General features: G+C 38.0%; 1 protein-coding gene across 3 annotated transcripts in view; it reads right to left on the bottom strand.

Annotated features, from left to right (window-relative positions):
- Nucleotides 1–12,396, bottom strand: part of KCNC2 (potassium voltage-gated channel subfamily C member 2) — a 184,442-nt gene extending 172,046 nt beyond the window's left edge. For 2 of the 3 annotated variants that reach the window (XM_059404695.1, XM_059404693.1), the window contains exons 1-2: nucleotides 12,306–12,396; nucleotides 10,418–11,120 (exon numbers count right to left, since the gene is read on the bottom strand). In XM_059404695.1, coding sequence (XP_059260678.1) covers nucleotides 10,418–11,101 — 684 coding nt within the window. In that variant the 5' untranslated portion in view covers nucleotides 11,102–11,120; nucleotides 12,306–12,396. Of the gene's footprint in view, nucleotides 1–10,417; nucleotides 11,121–11,675; nucleotides 11,745–12,305 lie in introns of those variants that run through there. The other variant, XM_059404694.1, reaches the window with a different exon arrangement.
- Nucleotides 12,397–26,391: the final 13,995 nt, after the last annotated feature.

Below are 26,391 nucleotides of genomic sequence, written 5' to 3'. Positions count from 1 at the left end.
GAAACCATCTAAGAGAAATCAGAGCTGAGTTAGATCAATGACTGATACATAAATAGAAAAATGAACAGATTTTGAAAACAATAACTAATGTTTAAAAAAAAAAACCTAGGAACTGAGACTAGGCATATTGCAACTAAAAAATGAACAGCACACTCACAGGAGAAATTGAGGTACTCAGTTAAAGAACACTGTTTTTGCATTGAGACTAATCAATTTTGAATGTCATTGAAATCTATTAGTGCATGATTTCATTAACTTTCTTGAATTTTATTCTTCAAGCATCATATTCTAAACATAAAAGCACAGTCAACACCGTTACAAACCTGGAAATTAAGCATAAGCTCACAAATGTTTACCAATCATGATACAAATATAATAGTTCAACTTTCATGCACCCACTAATTATATGATTGGGATAGGTTCACTCAGGTCCGATAATAAAATTTCAATGCTAAAAAAAAAAAAAAAAAAAAAAAAAAAACTTGCTACTTTACATTCTGTTTGCACCAAAAAAGGGCCAACTAAGGCTCTATTCTGTCCACTTGCTATTCAATTTATATGAAACACAGGTTTCATTAAAGATATTTTAATAACTTTCGTAATGGCCTTCTCATTGCTTACCTCGAGAGAAGCATGATAATTTAAATGATAAATCAAACTATAAAAATGGTATTGCTCTGTTTTCCTAAATATAAATTTTATTAACTTTACGCACATTAATACATCAAAATAATAGGAAGTTTACTCCTTACTCCTTTCTCCTATGATTACCTGCTATTGTTTCCAATACAATTATTACACGATATTCACTTTTAGCAAACAGCTTTTTATCAATAAACATAAAAATACCAAATTAAGCAACCCTATATATGAATTTCTGTTGCAAAATTTGCAAAGTCAGACACAAATTTTACATAAATTCTGAATAGTTTCTGTGTTTTCATTGAATCCAATCTGACAGACTACTCAAAATAAACTTTATAGTGCTCCAAACAGTTCTTGCTTAAACATGTTGTCTTATATTTAGAGTTAATAATATTATTTGGATATACTGACAAAATTACTTAGAATCACTTTATTTTAAAATGTGTTTGGGGGGCACCTGAGTGGCTCAGTGTGTTAAATCCTTTGCCTTCGGCTCAGGTCATGATCTCAGGGTCCTGGGATTGAGCCCCACATCGGGCTCTCTGCTCAGCAGGGAGCCTGCTTCCTCCTCTCTCTCTCTCTGCCTGCCTCTCTGCTTAGTTGTGATCTGTCTGTCAAATAAATAAATAAAATCTTTTAAAAAAATAATTAAATAAAATGTGTTTGTATTTTATCCTTTAATGAACAACTTAAAAATTCTGGACAAAGTACTGGTATAAAGTAAAAGAATGTGGCCAAAAGGTGGTATATTTTCATCTCTAGAACTCTCTCCATAGAGACGTCTAAAAAGAGAGAATTCCTTCAGTGCTGAGATGAAATCACAGAACACCAGCCAAGAAAGGCTATACTGACCTTTGCTTCAGTTTTCAAAGATATCAGCAATGTTGTAAGATACATAAAGAATGGCAAAGCTCTAAGATCTGATAGCAAATCACCAGGGTCTTCAATCACACAACAAAGAAGACATTACTGAGGTGTCTGCACAGAATTTTCTTAATACGTGGGATACTAAGGAAATGTCAGGTTACAAAGATGTCCTTTTATTATGAACTTTCAGAGGAAAAGGTCAGTCAAGTGACTAAGAATTATGAAGTGTCTTTTTCCCAATACTATCACTGACATTCTGACCCAAGTCCTTTGCTTTGATTCCTGTAAAATGCATTCTCTCAAATACCCCCAAAATTTTAATGTTGCTTTACATTTCATCACAGTACAGTAAGCACCACCAATGACTAAATATCCACTAACAAAAGGCTACATGAAAAGTTCTTCTGCTCTGTATTTACTGACCTCACAACAACAACCGATTTCATTTGCAGACCACAACAACAGCTCCAAACATCTTTTATTGACTGATTCACCAGTTACCCTGTGTGAAACCACTATAATCTTGTTAATTACATGTGAGATGACAATGCTCTATAAAATACATAAACCACTACCAATAGACTAAACTAGATTTGCACTGACAAATTCCAAAGACGATAAATCAAGTAAAAGTAGAGAACATATTATAAAAGACACACACACACACAAAGGGATAAAGGGAAATAATAGGAGATAAATGCATAAGCAGGTTAGTTATGAGGCTTTAAAAGTAGTAGAACAGTGAGATACAGAACTGGTAGAGAAGGCAACAATGGAAGTCTGCATCTGACCAGGGATCTGGAAATAAAGTGAATACATAAAACAGTAGAAATTTCCCTGCTATTACTGGGCAACAGGATATGGAAGAGGGCAGACCTTCCCCATACTATTCCTAACATACTTGCTGCTTCCTAAGAACTAAAACTTGTGCATCTGCTGTTAAACACAGTCCGACAAAGCAATTGAGATTGACTGGGAAGAACACCATAAGTCAGAAGGTCTAAATTCTAGCCCTGTCACTGCTACCAGCTAGCCAGAGCTACAAACAAGTCAGCTGTCTGATCAGTGAATTGAGGCAGTTATGTCAGGCAATCACCAGTTTCCTCCCAATTCCATGCCTCATGAATACCAGAAGTCTGTCATATATGCCAATAATCAATCTCATTCAAAAAACGTGTAATTTGGATGGATATGCCCAGTACACACACATGCACATACACATTAATATTCTCAAATCAAATTTTTAAGGCATATTCCTACAAATCTCTTCCATTCCTTAACCGTATAAAAATTTTACAAATACATTCCTTGAATATGTATCTATATTAATGACAGTGAATAGATCCTTTTTTATGAAAATACATATATATTTTGGAATAGAAAAACTATCTTCCCAAAAGAGAAATATGGAATACTATAATACACTACACATTTACCTGGAAATACTCTCCATTAATGAGCACATTAAAATATAAATTTATTTGAAGTGTGCTAGACAGCATACTATTCTCTATGCTCATTCTGATAGAATGAGTTATGAAAAAAATTAAAACTAAATAATTTGACATTATTTTGTAAACAGTTAGATGTGTTAGGCGTATCTGTAAATCCTCAAGTGAATAAGACTTTCCCTTCTGTGTAAGATGCAGGAAAGGGAAAATGATGTCTTTGACAAGGCACTTTTCAAATGGAAACAAAACTGAGATTATCTAATCAGTTATCCTTGCGGTGGATGGATATACACCTGCACCAAAACTTAGATTTAGAAAATGACAGAGCCAATCATCTTTATGGGTTTCACGACAGAGCCACAGCAAAAAGATTTCCTGAGATCAATATGTGGTTGAAGGAAAGCTGTTTTCAATGGAAACAGGAAGCTAGGAGCTAACCTGTTTCTATGGTAACCAGAGCAGCAGCTACCCAACAGCTGTAGGAAAAAAAGGGCAGAAAGTTATAAATGTAAAAAAAAAAAAAAAAACCACACAAAAAAAATATCAATACTGATTTACTTCATCGTGTAATGGTCCTTAGAGTACAATCACAATGAGGGCAGACGTTTTTTATTCCTCTTCCCACCCTCCCCCCAGGGGTTTTTAGCAGTTAGTATCCTTATTTCTCCTCCAAACCTCAAAATCTAAAAGCCGGAAAGAAGTTTGGATACTAGCTAGTCCAAGGTGTCATCCCCATTTTCTATTTATTTATTTATTTATTTATTTATTTATTTACTTGCTTGCTTTATTTATTTATTTTCAGAATCAATAAAAGGAAATCAAGACTCAGGGAAATGAAGTAAATTCTCCAAGGTCACACAGCTGGTTGTGAAATCTAGGTGAGTGCACAGGCTGATACATCCCACCCCAGACAGTTTCTCCAACGCTACTTCCATATATTTTCACTTCTTGCTCTCTCCTCCTCCCTAACACCCACATTTTAGTCACTTTCTGTGAAACTATTGACTCCCTAATATTAAAATTAATCACCATGTTCAACCTATAAGAAAAACAAAGACCAGTGCTATATATATATATATATATATATATATGGGAGAGACTGCTCTTCTAAAAAAAGCTGTCATATTTCAAAAAGAAAATTAAGTTTGTATGATGTCTTTATGGTTATTGTTTAGCCTATGTTGCCACTATATAGTTCCTTCTAGAGATCTGCGTCTATCTTTTTTTAGTCCTTTAGTGCCCTTACCATTTCATTTAGACATATTTTTAAATGTTGCTATAATAAAAGGATATGACTTAGAAGTTCAAAAGGTATGAGACCAGAGAACTGCATTTAATTTTTTTGTAGCAGAAGTAAAAATAAATGACAATGATACACATTTTCAAATGGGAAAAGTTGACCTGTGTTTCCTTATAAACCTGCACATTCCCGGTTTTCAGTTGCTTTGAAAATAAGTTTCTTGACAGAGAATTTTCTTGACTCTCACTAGTTTTGTCGACTCAAGTCTATAAATGAGCACTTAATAAAATATCACAGAAAAAAGTCATACCTGATCTGTCCAACTACATTAACCTTTGGCAACGGAGCAAATCACCTAGTTTGTGATCAAATACGCAACTGAAAATACAATTTTCTAATGAACTTCCTCGATTCTTTTAATGATGTATTGAATTAGGTACTCTCTGAACCTATCCAATGCTCAGAATATAAGTATAAAATCAAATTAATTTGTGATCTGTACAATTAGTGGCCTGGAAAGGATCAAAAGATACTTAGATGTTTATATGGGCAAATGCAAAAATACCAGACTATTGATTGCAGGCTTTTTTCAGGAGTCTTGGATTTGCACTGCTATGTAATTGGCCATGACTTTTAATTAAAATGGAAGGTATGAAGTCACTTGACCACACCTTAAATAATTTGGTTGTTTTGTATAAGTACAGCCTTCCTCACATTCCCTAATATTACAAAGAAGAGCCCATAAATCACCTCACAAACAGAAAAATCAAGAATAAAACAGCCTAACTCTTTCATAATAAAAAAAGACTAACAATATCTTAACATCATTTCTAAATAGAATGTTTTCATGAATGTGTCAGACAATATTTCCATTTGAGTTGTTTTTTTGTTTGTTTGTTTTTTGAGGAAAATTTATCTTTAACATCTCTGGAATTTTTCTGCATTTCTTAATTTAACAGATAATGTTTTTAGGAAATGTTTTATTATAAACAGGGTGGTGAGCTTATTGAGGGCAAAGGACTATATCTTCTCCACATATTCCCAATAACTTCCATAGTTAAGTGACTACATATCCAATATTTGCTGACTAAATAAATATTCTAAAAATTCTAATAATAAATTATATAAATTATAAATTCAAATAAAATTATATAAGCAAGCTATATTTGGCCAGTAATTCTTTGAATTGGAGCAATACTTACAAAAGAAAAAATATACTTTTTTTAAATCTTAAACTATGACTTTATTGTCCTTATTTTATTATAATTTTTTTAAATTAAATGTTACACTGGGAGCTAGCAAACAGTTATTTATGTCATTTCTTAACTATTTTGTTTTGTGGCTTGAGGAAGAGGAAAAAAATGGCCCATAAAAAGTAAATTATGTATGTGCAATTCTGAATCCAATTCTATATGCTGAAATTTGAATTTTAATAGTTTTGAGGAGTATACTTTAATAATGCTGAGGAAATAAATCAATTTAAAATGTTAATAAAGTGAATATTTTCAATATTAAAAATTGACAGATTCACTATCACAACACATGTATGATTCAGGATGATCAGCACATAATGATATATTAGATGAAGATCCAGAGAACCTATATAAAATGATCTAGATCCAAGGACCAAAAACCTAACATCTTAAATGTGGTTCCACAGCAGTTATTCTTTTTATTGTTTTGGGGCACCTGAGTGGCTCAGTTGGTTGAGGATCTGACTCTTGGTTTCAGCTCAGGTCATGACCTTGCAGTCCTGGGATCAAGCCCCAGTGTAGGGCTCTATGCCCTGCAAGAAGTCTACCTCAGATTCTCTCTCTCACCTTCTCACTAACTCTCTCCCTTTCCCTCAAATAAATAAATAAAATCTTTTAAATAAATAATAAAATAAAACGTTCCTTTAAATTAAAAATAAGTCCTATCAGCTAACCAAAGATACGCAAGTCATCAACGAAGAGCCTGTAAAGTAGAACCTAATTCAATCACCTCTACTCCCCCCAAAAAATAAGTGAAAAAAAGAGAGATAGGGAGAAACTTGTAACAGCTCTCCACTCTTTAACACTGGAACAAATTATTTAAAATATTTTGATTCTAGTGTTTTGCCCTTATCCTAGTTGATTAACTTCTAAATAATCTAGAACTTCTGTCGAAAGAATTTCTGCCTGGCACCTGTCTACTTACCTAGGATCTAATGTTTTCAGAAGAAAGCACACACAAGCTTCATTTCCCTCTTAAACTAAGATATTAAATTGGAAAAATACAATGCATAACACTTGCACAAATACATCTACGCATCCTTGATTTTTGCTATTTGTAAATATCACTCAATGGCATCAACAGCATAATCTCTCCTTTTCTTTCCTGATCTCATTTTTTCCAGAACAGGTTTCCATGACAACTTATATTTGATTTTTTATAAATTTCTATTTTGGAATACTATTCTTAAGGATAAGAATTCATTTAAGTATAAATATAAACTTACTTACCAAGTTAACCTGAACTTTCAAAATGTATTGACACCATAAATTTAAAGCAACAGAAGAGGGAAATGCCCAAAGAGAAAGCAAAAATACAACGTTATAAAATTAAATTAGCTATTCAGTTCCTATCACTGTTGTTTCAGTATGGCACTTAAGATCATAAAAGTTAGAAATAAAATACATCTACTCTATAACTGAGTCACTCTCCTCAATATTGGGTAAAGATAAAGATTATGGTGACAGGTATAACCAATTGAAAAAGAAATTCAGACGGTTAAAAATGTTCATCTCAAGCATATCAATAAAAGATGAACTAACATAAAACAAAGTAAAGAGGGTTTATAAAAGTTAAATATTTCTATTAAGAATGAGTCTTGTCTAGAAAAAAAAAAAAAAAAAAGAATGAGACTTGTGCAAGTAAGACCACAGCTGAAACAAACAACTTGATAATTGATTTATGTCTTCTAGAATCATGTCCATGCGAAATAAAATTTCATCCTATGGCTTCCCAGTGTAATTCTATTTATCAAACTAGTCAAAAAACATTAAGTCAAGCCATCACATGAACTAAAAACGTTCATATAAAAATATTAAATCACATTTAAGTAGAATGACTACTTCTGATTACTCTTTTTTTTTTTAAGATTTTATTTATTTATTTGACAGACAGAGATCACAGGTAGGCAGAGAGGCAGGCAGAGAGAGAGAGAGAGAGAGAGAAGGAAGCAGGCCTCCTGCGGAGCAGGGAGCCCGATGCGGAGCTCGATCCCAGGACCCTGAGATCATGACCCGAGCCGAAGGCAGCAGCCCAAACCACTGAGCCACCCAGGCGCCCCCTGATTACTCTTTTTTAGGCAATCCCTAATAATGTGAAAAGAGATTTCCCTAAAGACAAGTCCCACAAATGTAAGCCACTCTTAAAGAAAGAAAACACTACATATTGACTGGTCAATAAAAATGCAAAGTTCAAATAGGGTTCAAGAAGTCGATTTGAATTTCATATTTTCACTCAAATGTTGGGTGGTGCAGGGTAAAAATCTACCAAAGTCCTGGAATACATGTGTTTTCTTAAAAATCATAGATGACCTTTCAAAGTTAGAATTCTAGAAAGTGTCTTATGCTGCATTAAATCTCAAGAGCAACATGATCTGCAGAGATTTCATAAGCCAGTCAGTTATAATCAGTGGTTGTGGTAAAAGGGCCTGGGGAGGATGTCATGAGACCTCCAGCATAATTTCGGATCTTCTATTAACTTGCTGTATGACCTTGGCCATCACTTAGCATCTGCAGTCCTCATTTTCCTCATCTATAATATAAAGGGTCTTCCTGAAGTGACCTCAAGGAAATTTTCCAGGTCTGTAATTCTCAGCTGATTCTGCTTTTGATGCCTCTTTGACCTTGTGTTAATCTTTAATATACCTGTGTTCTTTCCTCACCTGAAATGGATGCATATCAAACCCCTAATATTGTTACAATGAAATCTTGGTAAGATGTTTTTACTGGTAAGATTTTTTTTTAAACTATTTTCAAGTTAATAGTCTACCCTTTGACCAATAATCAATAAAATCAACTTTCATAGCAATAACAAAAGTTGAATACCACCTTAAAGTTTTTGCTATGCAATCTAGCCTACAATAAAAGACATATTATCATGAGGAAAGATAATAAAACATACTGTCTCTTGTATAGCACGCGATCTGGAAAAAAAAATTACATGATGAGTCTGAAAACAAATTCATATTATCTTCTTAGCCACCAAGTGGATAGAGCACTGTGGCACTCACTTGGAATTGAAAAAACCATGGATGTAATGGTCATGTCTGTGATTTAACTTAAGTTAATACGTACTAGTTTCTGTTTTGGCTTACACTGGACTAAACTAGCATCACCAAAGTGACCAATTCACATTGTTGGGTTGTTGTTTTTTTTTTTCCTGTGTATTTGATGCTCTTATTTAGAACACATTTTTAAAACAACAACAATCCACATAAACAGCCCAACAATTTCTATAAACCACTTCTCAAAATGTGGCTCCCAGACTAATAGCAGCATCAGCAGCACCTGGAAGCCTGCCAGAAATGCCAGTTCTCAGGTTCCACTTGAGACCTGTGGAATCAGAAACCCTGGGGGGAGGCCCAGGATCCAGTGGTTTAACAAGATCCTGGTGGGGGAGGGGAGACAGGCGGAGGCTGGTGTTCTGAGGCTCTTCAATTCTGAAAGCCACTGCCCTACAGGTAGCAGGAAATAGGAGTTTTTGTCACTGATGACCTTAATTCCTTTTGGGAAGGGCATTGCCACCTCACCTGGTGTTTAATTTATAGAATGATCTTAAAAGGAAGATAGCAGAGTTGAAGTTATTGATTCTATATTCGAATACAATAATGTGGACATACTAAAATTTATGTAGGCATTTAAATCCCAGATCCATTGGGGAGTAATGCTTGAAATTGTCTCTTTCACATTCTATTTCAAACTGAAAACAAAACATATCCTTAGACTTCTAAAGTGGTATCAGAAACACATCTTCTGACAAGTTACTAGAATGACAGCTGCACAATATCTCAGATGCAGAGACTTCTGACATACAGAAGACAATAATGAGGATGGAGCCAAAGTGAGGCTGCCCAGGGGGTATTTTTTCTGGGCGTCAGAAGCAAACCAGACACATGCAATTGCAGAGATTTAACTAAATACACTACTCCATTCTCGTGTATAATTAAAAATCATTCATATACTATATAATTTTGGGTTATTTATATTTCTTTTATTTCCTTTACACTGGAGAAACTATTATTGGTAACTTTTACAGTCCCTTCATGGAATTCTGAAGAATTAATTGGGAGTGTCAAGGACTAAATTTAAACTGCCGTTCAAATTAGAAACTGAAAAGAAAAATTGAGGACGGAGTCACAATCTAAGGGTAAAATAAAGTTTGCAGCAATCTAAATTACCCAGATTTAGACAATCAGACTAAACTGGCATCATCAAAATGACATTCAACCTGTAAGAAACATGGATGAAGCCCAAGGGGAAAAGGACCAGACTACAATTCAATGAGCAGGGGGGCTCTCTGGTGAACTCACTGGGACAAGCCACTCAGCATTCTTCTCCTTTGGAAGGAGACAGGCCCAAATAGCATTTAGGAGATTCTCTTCACAAAACTACCCCCCCCCCATCGCCCTACCCCACCCTGGCATACCCTTTCTTCACCCAGCCACTACTATATTCCATTTCCCCATCTCTGTCTTCCGATTAGATCCCTAATTGGAGCCACTGCTTTGAGTCAGACGTGAAGGAGTGTCAGGCCTCACTGAAAATGTCAAATCGTGATGACCAGAAGGCCTGAAGTAACATCCACACTAAAAGAAAAGTTGGAAGGAAAGAGTCAGGAAATAAAGAATCAAGACGGAGCACGATACCAGTTTCAGGACAAGGTTCCAGACAGACTTGCACAGAGAGGTCGACATTGGCCCTTTGGCTCCCATTTATCTGCTAAAGGAAATCTCTGAGTTGAGGAGGAGACGGTGGAGGATGAAGGGGACGGAAGGGGAGGATGACTGCCAGGGTCCCTGAGTTTACCTGACACCAGATGCGCTTCTGGTCACATCCTTAGGGAGCCCTGTTCTCTTCTCCCTCCCATCCCCTCCCCTCGTCCCAGAGGTCGTTGGTGGAAAAGAAAGTTGGGGAAGGCGTTGGAGGAGCTGGAGCAGCAGGGAAGGGGGCGGTTCTGGCCTTACCCTGGCGGCTCTGGACGAGTAGGGGTCCTCGAAGAGGGCCCACATGCGGGGCTGCAGCCTCCTCCAGCGGCCAGACTTGCCGTCGGGGCCCCCCAGGCCCGCCGCGTCCTCGATGCCCAACCTCTTGGCCGCCAGGTCCTCGTCGTCGCCAGGGTCGCCGCCGATGAGGTCGGGGGTCTCGAAGATGTCGAGCGCCTCCTCGGCGTCACGGTGTTGCCGGTAGGTCATCCAGCAGCAGGGCTCCACGTCCGTCTCGTCGATGCCCCAGAAGGCCAGCTCCTCCTCGAAGAGCGGCCCGCACACGTCGGCGGGGCAGTGCAGCTTGCCCGTGCGGTAGTAGTTGAGCACATAGGCGAAGACGCCGGGGTGCCGGTCGAAGAAGAACTCGCGGCCGCCCCCAGGGTGGTCGCCGCCGATGCCCCGGGGACTGCAGTTGCCCGCGCCGCCCTCAAAGCAGCCGCCCGGCCCGGGGGACAGTGGGGGCGGTCGCGGCGGCGGCGAGAGCGAAGGGGGCGACGGCTGCAGCTTGTCGCCAGCCGCCGTCAGGCAGTCGCCCTGGGGATCGGAGGCGGCGAGAAGGGCCAGGCGCGTCCCAGGCAGGGTCTTGAGGGTGCTGCGGTAGGTTTCATGCCGGGTGCCCCCGACATTGAGGATCACCCTCTCGTTGTTCTCGATCTTGCCCATCTCTGTGGCTCAGACATGACTGGGGGGAGGCGAACACAGCGCCAAGTTAAAGATCTCGGCCGTCAGAGCCGCACCATGACCCCCACCCCCACGCCGAGCCGGAGTCCCAGGATGCAGGGACAGGCGAGGGGCAACTGACCCTCCCAGGAGGAGTTGCGCGCCCAGCCCTGTCCCCGCCTCAAGCAGCACACCGTCCCCGGGCTTCCAGAAAACCAAGCAGGTGGTCCCAGCCTCCCTGACCTTCCAGGACACCTTCTTTCCTGCCTCACACCTTTCTTCCCTACCTCTGATCACCCCTACTTCATCGTTTCACCCTTCACCCTTCCCCCCCACACCCTCTCACAGAAAATCTGCTTCTAGGCCTGAACCCCCACTCTCCTCTTCTCCCCAAACCCCTTCTAAGCCCTTTCTCTCCCTCTCTCGCTCCTCACTCTGCCCCTGCCCTGGCTCCTCTCCTCCCCTACCCTAAACCCTCTCTCCACCTTCCTTGGCCTGGAGGCAGTTCCCTCAGGCAAGGAGTTTCTCCTCTGAGGCAACTTGGCAGACGGGACGGAGACCCCCATTCCACGCGTACCCTCGGGACTCTGGACTCGCAGCGCCCTGGCACTCAGGGAATGCCCTCTGCGTGCCCCGTTCTCACTTCCACTTCTCCCTCACGGACCAGGCAAAAAGACTGAACGCAGAAGTCAAAGCAAAAATAAATAAATAAATAAATAAATAAATAAATAAAAATCTCCCTGCTGTTGCCTTTCACCAAGGAGACCTGTGACCAATTTCCTGATCCAATTTCCTTTTCACATTATTACTGTTGTTGTTGTTGTTGTTGTTGTTGTTGTTAATAGTATTATTACTTAGGAAAGGAAACCACTAACTAGTTCCATTTTTTTAGAATGCGAATGATCAACGCATCCCACCCCATCCCCCCCCCCAAGAAAAACAAACGCCTAGGGGATGCAGAGTTAGGGGGGTTGGGGGGTTGCTCTCTAGTAGGGGCGAGGCCCTGGAAAGAGCCTCTGGAGGCACACCCCCTGGTTCCCCAAGCTGACAGTGTCCCCGCTTCCAGTCTCCCAGCCACCTATTCCCAGGGCTTCACCTCCACATTCCCATTGCGGAACGAGGCGGGGGCAGGCGGGCGAATGCCTGCCTGCAGGGTCAGCATGCCCTTCCCGGCAAATCACCCCCGTTCCCTCCCGCCCCCAGATACCTTAACGAGACCAACAGAAAAGTGCTTCTGCTTGGGTTTCCGAGTGGACGAGGTTCTCCGGGCAGCCGGACTGAGTCCTGACACCCAGCCGAGCCGCCCTTCTCCAACGAAAAACTACTTGTTGGCGTTTTCCGGGTTCAGGTGGTTGGGCCGCTTCTCGCGGCGCTGGGGTCGCGGAGCCAGCCCCCGCCGGCCGCCGGCCGCGCTCCCCGCCTTCATTCTGCGAGCTGCGGGCTCGCCACGCGCCAACCTCCGCGCCCAGAGTCACCATCGCGCAGGGCTGGGCAAACCATGGAGCTCGGGGCGGGTCCAGCCGGCGCTCCGCGACCCCGCCGGGAGCCGGCCCAGATGCTGGCCGCGACCACCGCGGAGCTGACCCGAGGTCAGGAAAGCTCACCCACTTGAAGGGGCAGTCACCCGGCTCCGCCCTGGACCTCCAGGTTTTGTTTCTCCCCTGAAAGCAGCCGCTGCTAGAGCTGTCCCTTCCGCACCACTCGCTGCCAACCACCAGCGCCGGAGCACAGAGCTCAGGAAAGAGTGGGTGGGTGGGTGGGTCTGGGGAAGCTCTCTTGTACCAACCAGGTTCATATATTTTTCTTCCGTGAAGCTCTATCCCCACCCTCTCTGGAGCTTCTGCCTGCCTTATTTACACCCCACTCTCCACACCCTTTCTCTTCCCACTGCCCCACCCCTCCCAACAAGTGAGAGAGCATCATCTCTAAGACCAATTCCGTTTTTTTTTTCCCCCTTAATGACAACTGATGGGAGAGAGAGGTCTACTTACAGGTGACAAGTGAGTCTTGGATCTCGCGTCTTACACATGGCTCTGGCTTGCTCTTTCCAGTCAAATGTAGGTCTCCAGTCACCACATCATGGTTATATAAAACAAAACAAGTTTAAAAAGTTTATTCCAGGAACATCATGCTCTAGCAAGTGAAAATTCGGGTTTTTTTATCAGAAGCCTCAGAGGAGAGCTACATAATCCAAGTACCAAAGCAATTATCTAATTAGTCACTTTCTCCCTTTCAAATTTGTATTGGGCCTTGTAGAAGTTTATCAGGGCTGCCATAACAAAGTACCACAAACTGGTCTGTTTAAACAGCAGAAACTTATGATCTCACAGTTCTGGAGGTAGAAGGTAGAAACTAAGGTATGGTCAGGGTTGGTTCCTTCTGAGGGCTGTGAGAACTGGACCTATTTCAGGCCTCTCTCCTTGGCTTGCAGATGGCTCTCTTATCCCTGTGATCACCTCTGTAAAGACCGTATCTCCAAAATAAGGTCACATCCTGAAGCACTAGAAGCTAGGACTCCAACATCTTTCCGTTTTTTTGAGGGGGTGGGGAGGGGGAGGGGAATGGTGCTGGGACACAGTTCAACCCATATCAGTTCATAGCACCAAATAGAGTGTGTGTTTCTGTGTGTGTGTGTGTGTACCGAGAGAGAGAGAGAGAGAGAGAGAGAGAGAGAGAATCTATTCCACAGGTATAGCTTGAAAGGATTAAAATCCATGGCGTAGGTAAAACACCAGGTTGTATATAGGAGGAAGTCTCTTTGAAAAACAGATACTGATACTGACACAGCAATTTAAAAATTGCAAGAGTTATGAATCTCTATATGAGAAAGTTTTTGCATTATACAGGACTGCAGGGTGGGCAGTTAAATATAAATAGTTCCTTCAGAGAACACCTATCCCTTATGGCAGTAGATAATTAAACTAAGTAAAGAACTTAAAAGTATCTGGAAGGTTACTGATGTCTAGGAAACTAATCTAAGAAAAAATGTATATCCATTCATAAGAAATTTACTAACAGTATGTCAATACATGTGTTGTAATAACCTTAGGAACAGCTCTATGGACCCAGCTTTATGACAATGGAAATTTGCTTTTACTAACACACACACACACACACACACACAAGTATAAGGCTTAACTGCTGAGGAAATGATTCTAGTTTAGCACTATTATCAATCACTAAGGCGTTTCTTAAAATAACTGATAGTAAATTTCAACTGCCAGAAAATTTCCAAAGAAAAATTATATTCAAATTATAATATGCATTCTTATATTATCTAGATGGTTCCTTATATAGCTTAATGCAAATTCAATAGGGAGAAAAAGGCATATGGTTTGCTTTAAAATAAATTAGCAATAGTAAGTATAGTAGTAGAAGCATTTATAATAATAGATAACATTTACTGAGATCTTACTATGTGCAAAATGTTTTACATAAATTACCCCCTTTTAATTTAAATGGAGGAAATAGTCACATTAAATTACAAGATTTCCAGAAAGATAACTCATACAGATGTCAGAAATCAATAATAGAAGCCTTTAGCTTAATAATATTAAATTTGTATTATGAGGGATCTACAGAGAAACCAAAGGAAGGGGGTGGGGGGATTGCTGCAAAGGACTTATGGAGGAGAAATGAGAAAACAAGGGCCTAATGAATCAATTTGAGTCTAAGGTTATATAAGCTACTTAGAAATAATCATATCGACAAGAGGATCACCTTTCAGAAGAATTCAGACTTTTCTTGTGATTCATAAAGGTTTAGATGTGAAACTAGAAAACATTTCAAATAAGTTTGAAAATAAGAATGTGGAAAAATAAGAGAAAGAGATGTGCATACCAAAAGAGAATTTATAAGCAAAGCAGCAAATGAAATACTCTCGCTCTCTCTCTCTCTTTCCCTTTTTCTGGTCAATATAGAAGGGGAAGATCCTAAGACAAATATTCACGCTTCATTATATAAGACAGGAGAGAACAGAAAACCCCTCCAGCTAACTAACTCCCTGAAGCTCCTGTGAAAAACAGGCAAAAGTGAAAAGAAAGCAAATCTTTGAAAGATGGCAATGGAAAATGGAGGTGGAAAAAACAGTTGTGGGTTCCTTTGTTGGTCTGTGTGGAACAAGGATTTAAAAGACCATATAGATATTACCCCTGACAGAGAAGCAACTGAAATGCTACTTCCTTTATGTCCTCCAGTCAGCATCACAGAAGGGCTGCAGAAACGGAGCCCTACATCACCACCAGAAATGTGGATTGCTCTCATTAAACCACATTGGAACTGTCAGAAGGACATACTTGTGAAAGTTTAACAGTTGAACAAATTAACTCTTTTAAAGTTCAGTATAAGGATGTTTTAAATATTATTCACTTTCAAAGAACAATATATTCATGGACTTTGCATAAAATTCCTCTGCAGATTAAAAAATGGCTACAGGGGCACCTGGGTGGCTCAGTGGGTTAAAGCCTCTGCCTTCGGCTCAGGTCATGATCTCAGGGACCTGGGATGGAGCCCCGAATCAGGCTCTCTGCTTGGCAGGGAGCCTGCTTCCCTTCCTCTCTCTCTCTCTGCCTGCCTCTCTGCCTACTTGTGATCTCTGCCTGTCAAATAAATAAATAAAATCTTTTAAAATAAAAAAAAAAAAATTTTAAATGGCTACAATTTCCCATCCTGTCCTGTAGATATGCCCCCTTTAAATTGTGACTTGGTGTCTTCTTGCATCAGGTCTGCTTCTCCAGTCCCTGTTTCTGTACTGGCTTTGTAACTTGCCTTGACCAAGAGAATGAGGTGGAAGTGATAGTGTACCAGAATAAAGCCTTGGCTTCGAAAGGTCTTGCATACTTCTGTCCACTCTCTTATTTGGAAACTTAGCCTGGTGCCATGAGAATAAGCTTTAGCTGGCCTGTTTGATGATGAGAAACATATATGCCAGTCTCTCTCTCTCTCATTCTCTCTCTCTCTCTCTCACACACACACACACACACACATGCACATGCACACATACTTTTGATACAAAAAGAACCAGTATTAGGAAACAAGTCAGAGGATATAATAGAGCAAGAATTTAAAATAAATAATTACCTAAAAGAAATAGAGGGCCCCTGATAGCTAGAACTTCTTATCTCTGCCCCTCGATAATTCACAGCTAATTTCCAGGAGCAGAACTGCCCTGCTCTTACGCATGTGTCCAGAAGAACTGTCCAGCTGAACCTCGCCCAAATGCACTGACCCACAAAATGATGAGCTAAAAAAAGACTATATCTAGGCTATTAAGTTTTGGAGTTGTTACTAACTTGATTCATCTTCTAAGTTCCCTTTATTTGAAAAGTAAAAAAAAAAAAAAAAATCAATTTGCTTGCCTACTCTCTTAACAATAACATTTATAACAGGTATTGCAAATTCTAAAAGAAAATATATGACATATATTTTCCTTATTCCTTAAATTTGGGAGAGGCACTATTTCACAGTGGTTAATTCCACGAGCCATGGCGACAGGTAAGCTGGAGTTCGTCTTCTGAGTGTTACCCACCAGATGTCTGACCTCACAAAATTGCACAAGTCTTTTAACCTCAATATTTTCTTCTATAGAATGGGGAGGATGACACCATCCTTAAAATGAGGATTAAATGACATAAAGCCAGTAAACACTTATGAAAGTTTCTGGAACATTTTAGGCATCTACTGATAGTAACTTTTATTGCCAGATGAAGAATTCTTACACCAAAATAACATGATTAATAATTGACAGAAGAAGGGCCATAGCCATATCTTCTGATGACAATCCTAAATCCTATCAATTTTATCATCTTGCTTTGTACAGAGGTTAAAACTTGGTCAAATACTGGATATTCCATAGAGACAAAATGAAGTCAAAATTCTAGAATCCTTGCAAGAAGTCTGACTCCTTTTCAAATTATTTTAACTTGAAAATGTATGTATTAACCATCTTTTATTGACCTAATTTAGGCAATACACTTTTTTAACTACCAACATAGTTACTTATGATAGTTATGATAAGATAGATATACACATGAAGAATTCATGAATTACTAATCTTACAACTTGGTCATCTGATTTGCCAGAAAATCTCTGCCTGAGTACCCAACTTAGCAACATAGAACAGCCAATTTGAGTTTACTGTATACTTAGAAAATTAATGTGCAAGGATGCTGAGAAAAAGGCATTTTAGATTGAAGGAAGAGAAAAATTTTTCACAGAGATAGAATGATGCTAACTGATGAACATTAAAAGCAAGACTTGAAAATAGCCTTCTTGTTATGAAAAATTTGGGTCATAGTCCTTTGAACCATTCATTCCTTTTAATAGATGATGATGATAGATGGATGATAATGATAGATGGTAATAGATAGATAGGTAACCTTAGTAAATGAAGCAGCCCATTATCCACCATACTACTTGAAGTCCCTGTAACTTATATAGGGGAAAATATGCAGTAGTTTTCCTCGGATGACTGCTATACCACTCAGGGTTAAATTATTGACAGGTATCAATAAAGTGCCCTTTACTTTTTAATGTTCTTATTCTTCAATAGGTCATGGATGCTAGCTAGATAAGACATTTTATTAAAATTTTATAATCTGAAATGTGTAAGTCTGATGATTCACAGACCTGTACCCCTGGGGCAAATAATACATAGGTCAATAAAAATAATTTTAAAAAATTTATAATATGTATTTTTAGTACTTTACACTCTCCTATTGCTAATTATTTCATACTTGTATGACTTAATCTACTACATTATATACATTTATAGATTTCCTCTCTTTACATTTTCTTTATAACTTCCCTGCCTTGGGAGAGTTCTATGCTTTGAAGTGCATCAGACTTCCCTGAGAAGCTTTTTAAAATGCAAAAGTATCCACCCTGAGATTCTGATTCAGTTGGTTTGTTCTGCACCAATTTCTGCATTTGGAAATCAGTGTTTTTAAGAAATGTCTTACACCTTATAAAATGTCCATGGGAAGCTATATTGAAGTGAATTTTTATACAAATATGACAAGAAATTAGCAGAACATTGCATCTGCAGAATATTTCAAGGAGACATGGGGCAAGAAGAGAACTAACATTTATTAAAGATGAACTATAGATATACATAATTTTATTATTCAGTACAATAAGTCTAACAAGCAAGTGTTGAAATACTCGTTTTCTTCATATAAGGCAATGGATTGTTTGAGTGATTAAGGAAAAAGAATTACTAGTATTTGCAATAGTCAAAACTTTCATAAGTACTTAGGCACAAAATAAAATGCCAAGAGCTTTAGATATAATTCATTTGATCCTCAGCCTGTGATTTTACTAGCATTATATTAATGAGGAGACTGAGACTCTGAAATGTTACAATAACTTGCCCAATATCACACAGCTAATAAGAGACAGCTGGTAACATTCAAACCCACAGGTGTTTAATTCCAATGCCTGTGTCCCAGAGAGTAAATGGTAGAGCCATGATTTGAATATATGGAGAACCATGATTTGAATGGGAAATAGGAGACTACAGACAGGAAAAGAAATAAACTTGAAAGATACCAATTGTTTAGTGAATTGAAAACCCATGATCAAAATATCTCACAGCTATATCTCCTCCTTCTGTAAATAAACAACATATGATAAAAGCATATCAAAATAGGTGAGTAAAGCAGATATTTTAAAATGACTCCGTGTTTGTTTGATACAAAAGGAGAAGAATGGAAACCATGAGTCATAAATATTGTTCTGTAAAAGGTTGGAAATAACCAGGTTGGTTTCCCCAGGAAATAAAAGTAAGAGCTCAAGGAGCAAGGAAGGTAAAATACACTTGCAAAAAACCCAAAGCAGATAAAGGCATACCAGTTTAGCTTCATTATTAGGAAAGCATCTAGACAGGTGGAAAAGCAGGCTTCTAAAAAGCGACTGTATGCAGGTTTCAAACAGGATCGAGGGAAGTAAAAATAACAGTCAGGGCAAAGGAGCAGTTCTAAAGAGGATACAGAGAGAGGAAAACATTGAAATTCTTCTCCTTTAACCTGTCCATGGAAACTTGCTTTTCAGTTTTATTTTTATTTATTCTTTAAAGAAATAGAACTATGGGATAACACAGAATATCATGCAATTTGGGGAACAGAAGTGAGAAGCAACATAAAACTAAATCAACAAAACAAACTGACAAAATCAACCTCTCAAAGAAAATACTGTACTATATACCAAAATACACAGTTAATTGTTCTTAAGATATATAAGACATTATTTGAATTTCTGTTAGAGGAAAAACATCAATTTCAATGCCAACTTTTGATTCATAATCTTAAAAAGAATCCAGGAGTCTCTGAATCTCTTGAACCTTTATATTGCCATAATTAAATTTGAACATTTATTAAATTGATTTAAGTTGATTTCATTTCATTACCATGATGGGTGATACAATTTATTAATGAAATATCAGCCAAAGAATACTCACAATACGTATTCCTCTCTAATCCTAAACATAACACTTCCTTCTTTTACTAGTAATCATTTCAATAGATTGTTTTGTCCCCTTTCAGGCAATGACCAAACATACATATTAGGTAGTAGAGGCAAATTAAAAAGCACAATTGAGCACCAGTGACTAAACTATTCTGAAGGCAGAGCAAACAGAATGCCTAGAACTAAGCTCACCAGCCATCACTTCAACCTCCTGTTCAGCTTTTTCCAACTCTTCCTGAAATCTATTGAGTGGCAACAAAATGCTTGAGCTAAAAATTTGGAAAACCTTTATGATTTAGTCCTTTTTTTTTTTTTTTTTTTTTTTTAATCTCCTATCCAGTCTGTTACCGAGTTCAGGAAGTTCTTTCTCCTAAGAATCTTAAAAGTCTTTTCACTTTCTTTTTCCATTTTTAATTCTCCAAGCAGTCAACATCTCTCACTTGCAAGGTGTCTATCCACAGCTCCATAACAGAACTTTCTGCTTCAATGCAATGCCAGAAATCTATTCTGCAAGTCCAAGTCAAACAGGTCTTTCAGACAATAGAGATATTTAAGGTGTCCTTGCCGTTTTGATTGATGACCTATCAATGGCTGTCTCTTGCACTTACAATAAATCCAAATTCTTTAAAATATCCCTGTCCATCCCACCTGGGTCATTTCTTCCCTATGCTTTCTTCTTCTTTAAACCACCTTGGGACATTCCCACATGCTATTCTCTTTTCTGGAGCCCTCTGACCCTTCCTCACATTTAAACTGCTAGCCAACCTTTAAATCTCAATTTAAACATGATTACCTCCTCGAAAGCTACCTTCATGCACTACAATATATTATATCCGGTGTACTCAGTACTGTGTGTATGCACATAGCGTCCTTTATTTCCATTATCAGGACACTGAGAAACCAGAATTGCAATCACTTGTTTAATTGTTTGTCTCCCATCTAGACTGTAAGAACTAGAATCAAGTTTATTTTGGCCCTGCATGTCAATTTTCGTGTCTAGTTTCCAATGATTACTGATGATAATAATAAAGAAGATGATGATGATAAAATAATTACAGTGCTGATTATATTGCAAATGGTGATACTTGTTATCTATTATTTGTACCTACCATCTTCCAGGTTCTGTGCTAAATGATTCCCATGTATTCTTCCATTTGATTCTCACAACTATGCTTTAGTCTATGTACTCTAAGCATTTGCATTTTATGGAAAAGGGCATGTACATGTAGAGAAGTTACTTAAATTGCCTGAAATCAAGATTCTAGTAATTGGAGTAAATAAGACTTGAATCCTGGGGGTTCACCTGCAAAGGGTGTCTTTTTCAATAACATTTGTACTGAATTTTGTTGAATATCGCTGACAATGTGGAAGAAATTTTTCTTTATGAGTCTGAGTTTCTATAACTAGAATTTTGGATATTGGACTCTTATTTTATTGGATTTCTAAAGTTTCAATCTTATTCATTCATAATGTAATTCTAATGCTTTCATCTCTGCTTCCTTTTCTTAAGAATTCTAAATGTGGTATTCCTTGGATAATTACAAATCCTGTAATATACAATAAGTTTGAAAAGCTAAAGGTTTTTAAGGGATATTCGGGGGTTATAGATCAATGTCCTCCTAATTTTTAAATTAATTTAGTGACACTATTTTTCAGTTAATACCCTGTTCTAATATCAGTCACCTATATTTAAAAAGTAAGAAGAAAACGTCTTCCTAAATATAAGGAAGCTTCTCGGTCTGCTTCTTATCTGAAGTAGGTAGAGTCTAAAAGCCTCACTTCATTTTGTACCTTCCCTGCCCCTTTCAGTCCAAACTAATATAATAATACCTTTAATATCTTCATGTATCAAATAATATACTCTATTAAACAAAAGATACATTCCCAAATCTTTTTTCTCAAAGTCCATCTAAACTTTGGGTCTTCCGTGAGGCTGCCTAGATACAAAACCCCTAATGGACTGAGGAGTTCCATTGTTTTAACAGGCAAGGTCTACGAGGCATGCCTTGACATTTTTTAGATGGCTTTTGTCTAACTGAGAGTGTCTGTGAGACACACCAACTCTACCTTTTTGGGGATTTTAACACACAAAAAAATTTATAGTCCCATCTGAAGGTGATGTCTTCATACTTGGATTCTTTCATTAGGAGAGACTGAGAAAAAAAAGTTTTATTTTCAAATCCAGCAAATTCTGGCTCATAACATTTCTCTAAACTCTGCTCAAAAACTTAATAGATTTCTTCTTTGTTGTATCTCTTCTCATATTTTATTACAGGCAGCAAAAAGAAGCTAGATATTCTTTGTAAATTCTGCCTGAAAAGTTCCTCTGCCTGATTCATGAGTTTATTGGGTTCCCTTTGTGTTTCTCACCTGACTAAAGACAACAGTATTGCCAAACTTCCTGCCACCTCATAACAATATTCTTTTTATCCTCCAGTAATATTTTCCTCACTTTCCTCTAAGTATTTGCAAACAATTTCCCCCAAGGTATTTCCAGCTTCTTACTAACCATCTACCTGAAATTCAATTCTGATATACCACTGGGTTCCAAAGCCAATTGCAAATGTTCTGGGTTTTTATTATAGCAATGCTCTACTCCTAGAACCAAATTCTGTTCTGAATATAGCTGTCTCACAAACTACTCCAAAACTCTGTGGCTTAAAACCAGAACCATATCATGATTATCTCTTAACAGTTCTGTTGTTCAGGTACTTAGCCAGAACATGTCAAAGACTGCTCATCCTCAAGTCCATGGTATCTGTGGCCTCAAATGGTAAGACTGAAATGGCTGTGGGCTGGATCAGCTGAGGCTGACTGATAATTTGCCATTTCCATAGTTTCAGGATCTTTCTATGGGATGTTTCCATATAGTTTCTCCAGTAGGGCAGGCTAGGGAAATCAACTACCACTGAAGCTCAGGGCTTCAAAAGCAACAGATCCTATAGATCATGGTAGAAACTACAAGGATTCTGATGATGTTGGAAACACAACCTTAAGCTCCAACCAGTGGTTTTATTTCTAGTCCCTAATGTATTAAACTAGCGCTTGCCTTGGGACCATTTCATTTCTTTTCTTTGTCTGAATTGCTATTCTTATGGGTCTTTTTCCTGAATTGCTCTTCATGTCATTCAAGTCTCTGCTCAGACTCATCATTGCATAGTGGCTGTTCTGACATAGTTATCTCCTGCATCCATCACCCAAAATCCAGGAAGGCATGCCACTTTTCTTAATGAAATGGAGGGTGTGCTGTGGAGAGATCAAAAGGAAACAGAGAAAACCCTCCTTGGCATATGCTGAGATACTGTACCTACTAATGGTTCAACTTTTTTTTTTCCTGACCTTTTTTTCTCTCTTGAATCTTTGTGATTTCATGAAAAGCAAAGTTATTCACAATCTAATTCATGTCTATCTTTTTTCTTATTTTTCCACCTATAGGTCTGGAGAATGTATAAACAGAAGAAATAAGTTAGGATCCAGGCTCTAAAAAGTTAAGGCCAGAGAGTAGAATCACCAGTCTTAGAATCCTTCAACCCTTCTTCCATCAACGGTGTCAATCATTCCTAACCCATCTTCCCCTTATGTTTTACTTCCATGCCCTGGGTAACAGTAGCAATAAGTGGAAGACAGAGAAAATGTCCAGTAAAAAACAAATGTTTCTTTTTTTTTTTAATTCATTCAAATTGTATCTCAAACTCTCATTTCTCATCTGAACAACAGAACACCAAATGAAATTGTGAGCTTAGGAATTTTTTCCAGACATGGGAAGAAAGTTGTGACTTCAGTGGTTATAAGAGAGCAAAATGTGTTGGGTTGTCATAGCAAATGCAGAAGAAATTATTAGAAAGCAATGCCTGGATTGGCTTGGATGAACTCTCCCTCTAGGCAATAAGGGAAACTAGAAATTTAATTGTAGTCTTGTCCCAGTCTTAGAAATGTGCAATCCAAATCACAAGGGAACATCAAGTTTCATCACTTCCAGTAGGATTTAGAAGCAAGTTCATTTCACATGCATTTTTTTCTTAGTAAGGAAAATGTTTCTACAGAATCTAACTCATGGGAATCTTACTAGAATCTATTATGCAGGGGAAAAAAGCAATACAGAAATATCTTTGTGCCATTGCTGGTCTAAAAAAGCACAGGCAAGGCTGGTAACTTGCACAACTCATTAAGGAAGAGTACCCAGAAGCCCCATTCTCAGGCTAACAAAATAAAAGTCTTGAATCTCTTCCTGTGAAGATAAAATTACTATATTGGAGCAAAAATACTTGCAGTGAAAATGGAATGGAGAAACTCTGGCCATTAAAGACAACTGGAAATAAAATTTGCTGAATGATGCCATAACATGTCCACAGCACATATGCTACCCTGGAAGAGATAAGAGGACTGCACAGGGTTGGACATTCTACTTCCAAAAAAAAGTACCAACTGTTATTTAGCATATAAGAGCATTAAGATTTTTTTTCTAATTTCAAGGCTAGCTGGTATACATTCTGGTTGTTCACATTTTCAAGATATATACCAATCATTCCTTTAGATTTCAGGTATTTACTTTTCAATATTTTATGCAAAGCTGCCTAGAAGGTATTTCACATTTTCTGCCTAGAATGTGGTGTCCATCACGTCAAAAATGGGCAGAAGACATGAAAAGACACTTCTCCAAAGCAGACATACAAATGGCTAATAGACACATGAAAAAATGTTCATCATCATTAGCCATCAGGGAGATTCAAATCCAAACCACATTGAGATAACACCTTACACCAGTTAGGATAGCCAAAATTAACAAGACAGTAAACAACACGTGTAGGAGAGGATGTGGAGACAGGGGAAGCCTCTTACACTGTTGGTGAACATGCAAGTTGTTGCAGCCACTTTGCAAAACAGTGTGGAGATTCCTTAAGAAATTAAAAATAGAGCTACCCTATGACCCTGCAATTGCACTACTTGGTATTTACCCCAAAGATATTGAAAAGAAGGGCCATCTCTACCTCAATGTTCATAGCAGCAACGGCCACAGTCGCCAAACTGTGGGAAGAACCAAGATGCCCTTCAACAGACGAATGGATAAAGAAGATGATATAGTCCATATATACTATGGAGTATTATGTTTCCATCAGAAAGGATGAATACCCAACTTTTGTATCAACATGGACAGGAGTAGAAGAGATTATGCTGAGTGAAATAAGTCAAGCAGAGAGAGTCAATTATCATATGGTTTCATTTACTTGTGAAGCATAGGGAATAACACAGAGGATATCGGGAGATGGAGAGGAGAAATGAGTTGGGGAAAATTGGAGGGGGAGACAAACCATGAGAGACTGTGGACTCTGAGAAACAAACTGAGGATTTTGGAGGGGGGGAGTAGGGGGTTGGGTGAGCCTGGTGGTGGGTATTATGGAGGGCACGTATTGCATGGAGCACTGGGTGTGGTACATAAACAATGAATTCTGGAACGCTGAAAAGAAATAAAATAAAAATTAAAAAAAAAACAAGTAATGACAATAGTAATAATAATAAAGAATGTAGTGTCTAAGAAGCGTAATTTATCCTCTCCATTGTGATAGAAAGAAAACACTTTATTATTGTTGTATTACCTTATATTCATTTGATTATTGGTGAATTTAACTCACTAATTAAATATATTTTAATTTCATTTGTACATCTACACATTCACTATATACACACATGTACACATACCTTAGCACATCAAAGTAAAACTGCTAAAAAGTAGAGACAAAATATTTAAATGTACCCCAAAAGAGGAATAATCTCTTCAGACGAGTCATTAGAAGAACCAAAATCTGAGTTATAAATAGAAACAATGACTGTTATAAAAATAAAATATAGCAACTCTAAGTATTGAAAGAAAATAACTGCCAACCTAGAACTCTATATACAGCAACAATAGTCTCCAAAAATGAAGATGAAACAAATACATTTTCCACACATAGGTACATTATACACCTGAAAGTATTTGTCAATAACAGATCCACCTAAAAGATATAATAAAGGAAAAGACAATAAAGGAATTATCTCTTTAAAAGAGATAATAAAGGAAGTTATTTGGGTGTAAGTAAATGGATCCCAGGTGGAAAAATGGGAAGAAAGAAGTAAATCTAGAACAATGAGAAAGATAAACATGTAACTAAATACAAATGAATGTTGAATTTATAAACTAATAATATGTGCTGCATAAAATGTATATAAAATTAAAAACAAAATAAAAATGTTATAAAAAGAGATATATATAATTTATGTGTTCTAATGTCTTTTGGTTGTTTGGTATATGGTTAAAAAGTTACTAATTTATGGGATGCCAGTTGGCTAATTGGCTGTCTTTGGCTCTGGTCTTGATCTCAGGGTCCTGGAAGCAAGCCTGGTGGTGGTATCAGCTCCATGCTCAGTGGGAGACTGTTCTCCCTGTGCCCCTCCCCTTGTTCGTGTTTGCTCTCTCTCTCCCAAATAGATAAAATCTTTTTAAAAGTTACTACTTTATACTAAAATACATCAAGGATTTTTATTGTAATCTCCTAGGTAACCACTAAATTTAACGGTAAAGTGGTTTTTAACTAAAAATCAATATAAGGAAAAATGGGGAAATTCTTTTAAATACTTGGGGATGAAAAGAAAGAAATGACCAATGAAAAAATAAAAGCAATTTTTAGAGTATTAAAGAAAATGTAGCCTAGGGATTAAAACATGTTCTCAATTCATATATACTTGTTTCAATCTCACCTCTTTCATCATTTGTATAGCCTTGGGAAAGTCAATCGAGTGCTCTATTAATCTCTCCATCTGTTAAATGAGTAATATTAGTACTTGTTTGCAGT

Source organism: Mustela nigripes, chromosome 6 (genome assembly GCF_022355385.1).
Source record: "Mustela nigripes isolate SB6536 chromosome 6, MUSNIG.SB6536, whole genome shotgun sequence".
Lineage (NCBI taxonomy): Eukaryota > Metazoa > Chordata > Mammalia > Carnivora > Mustelidae > Mustela > Mustela nigripes.
This window is presented reverse-complemented; position numbering and strand designations above follow the sequence as displayed.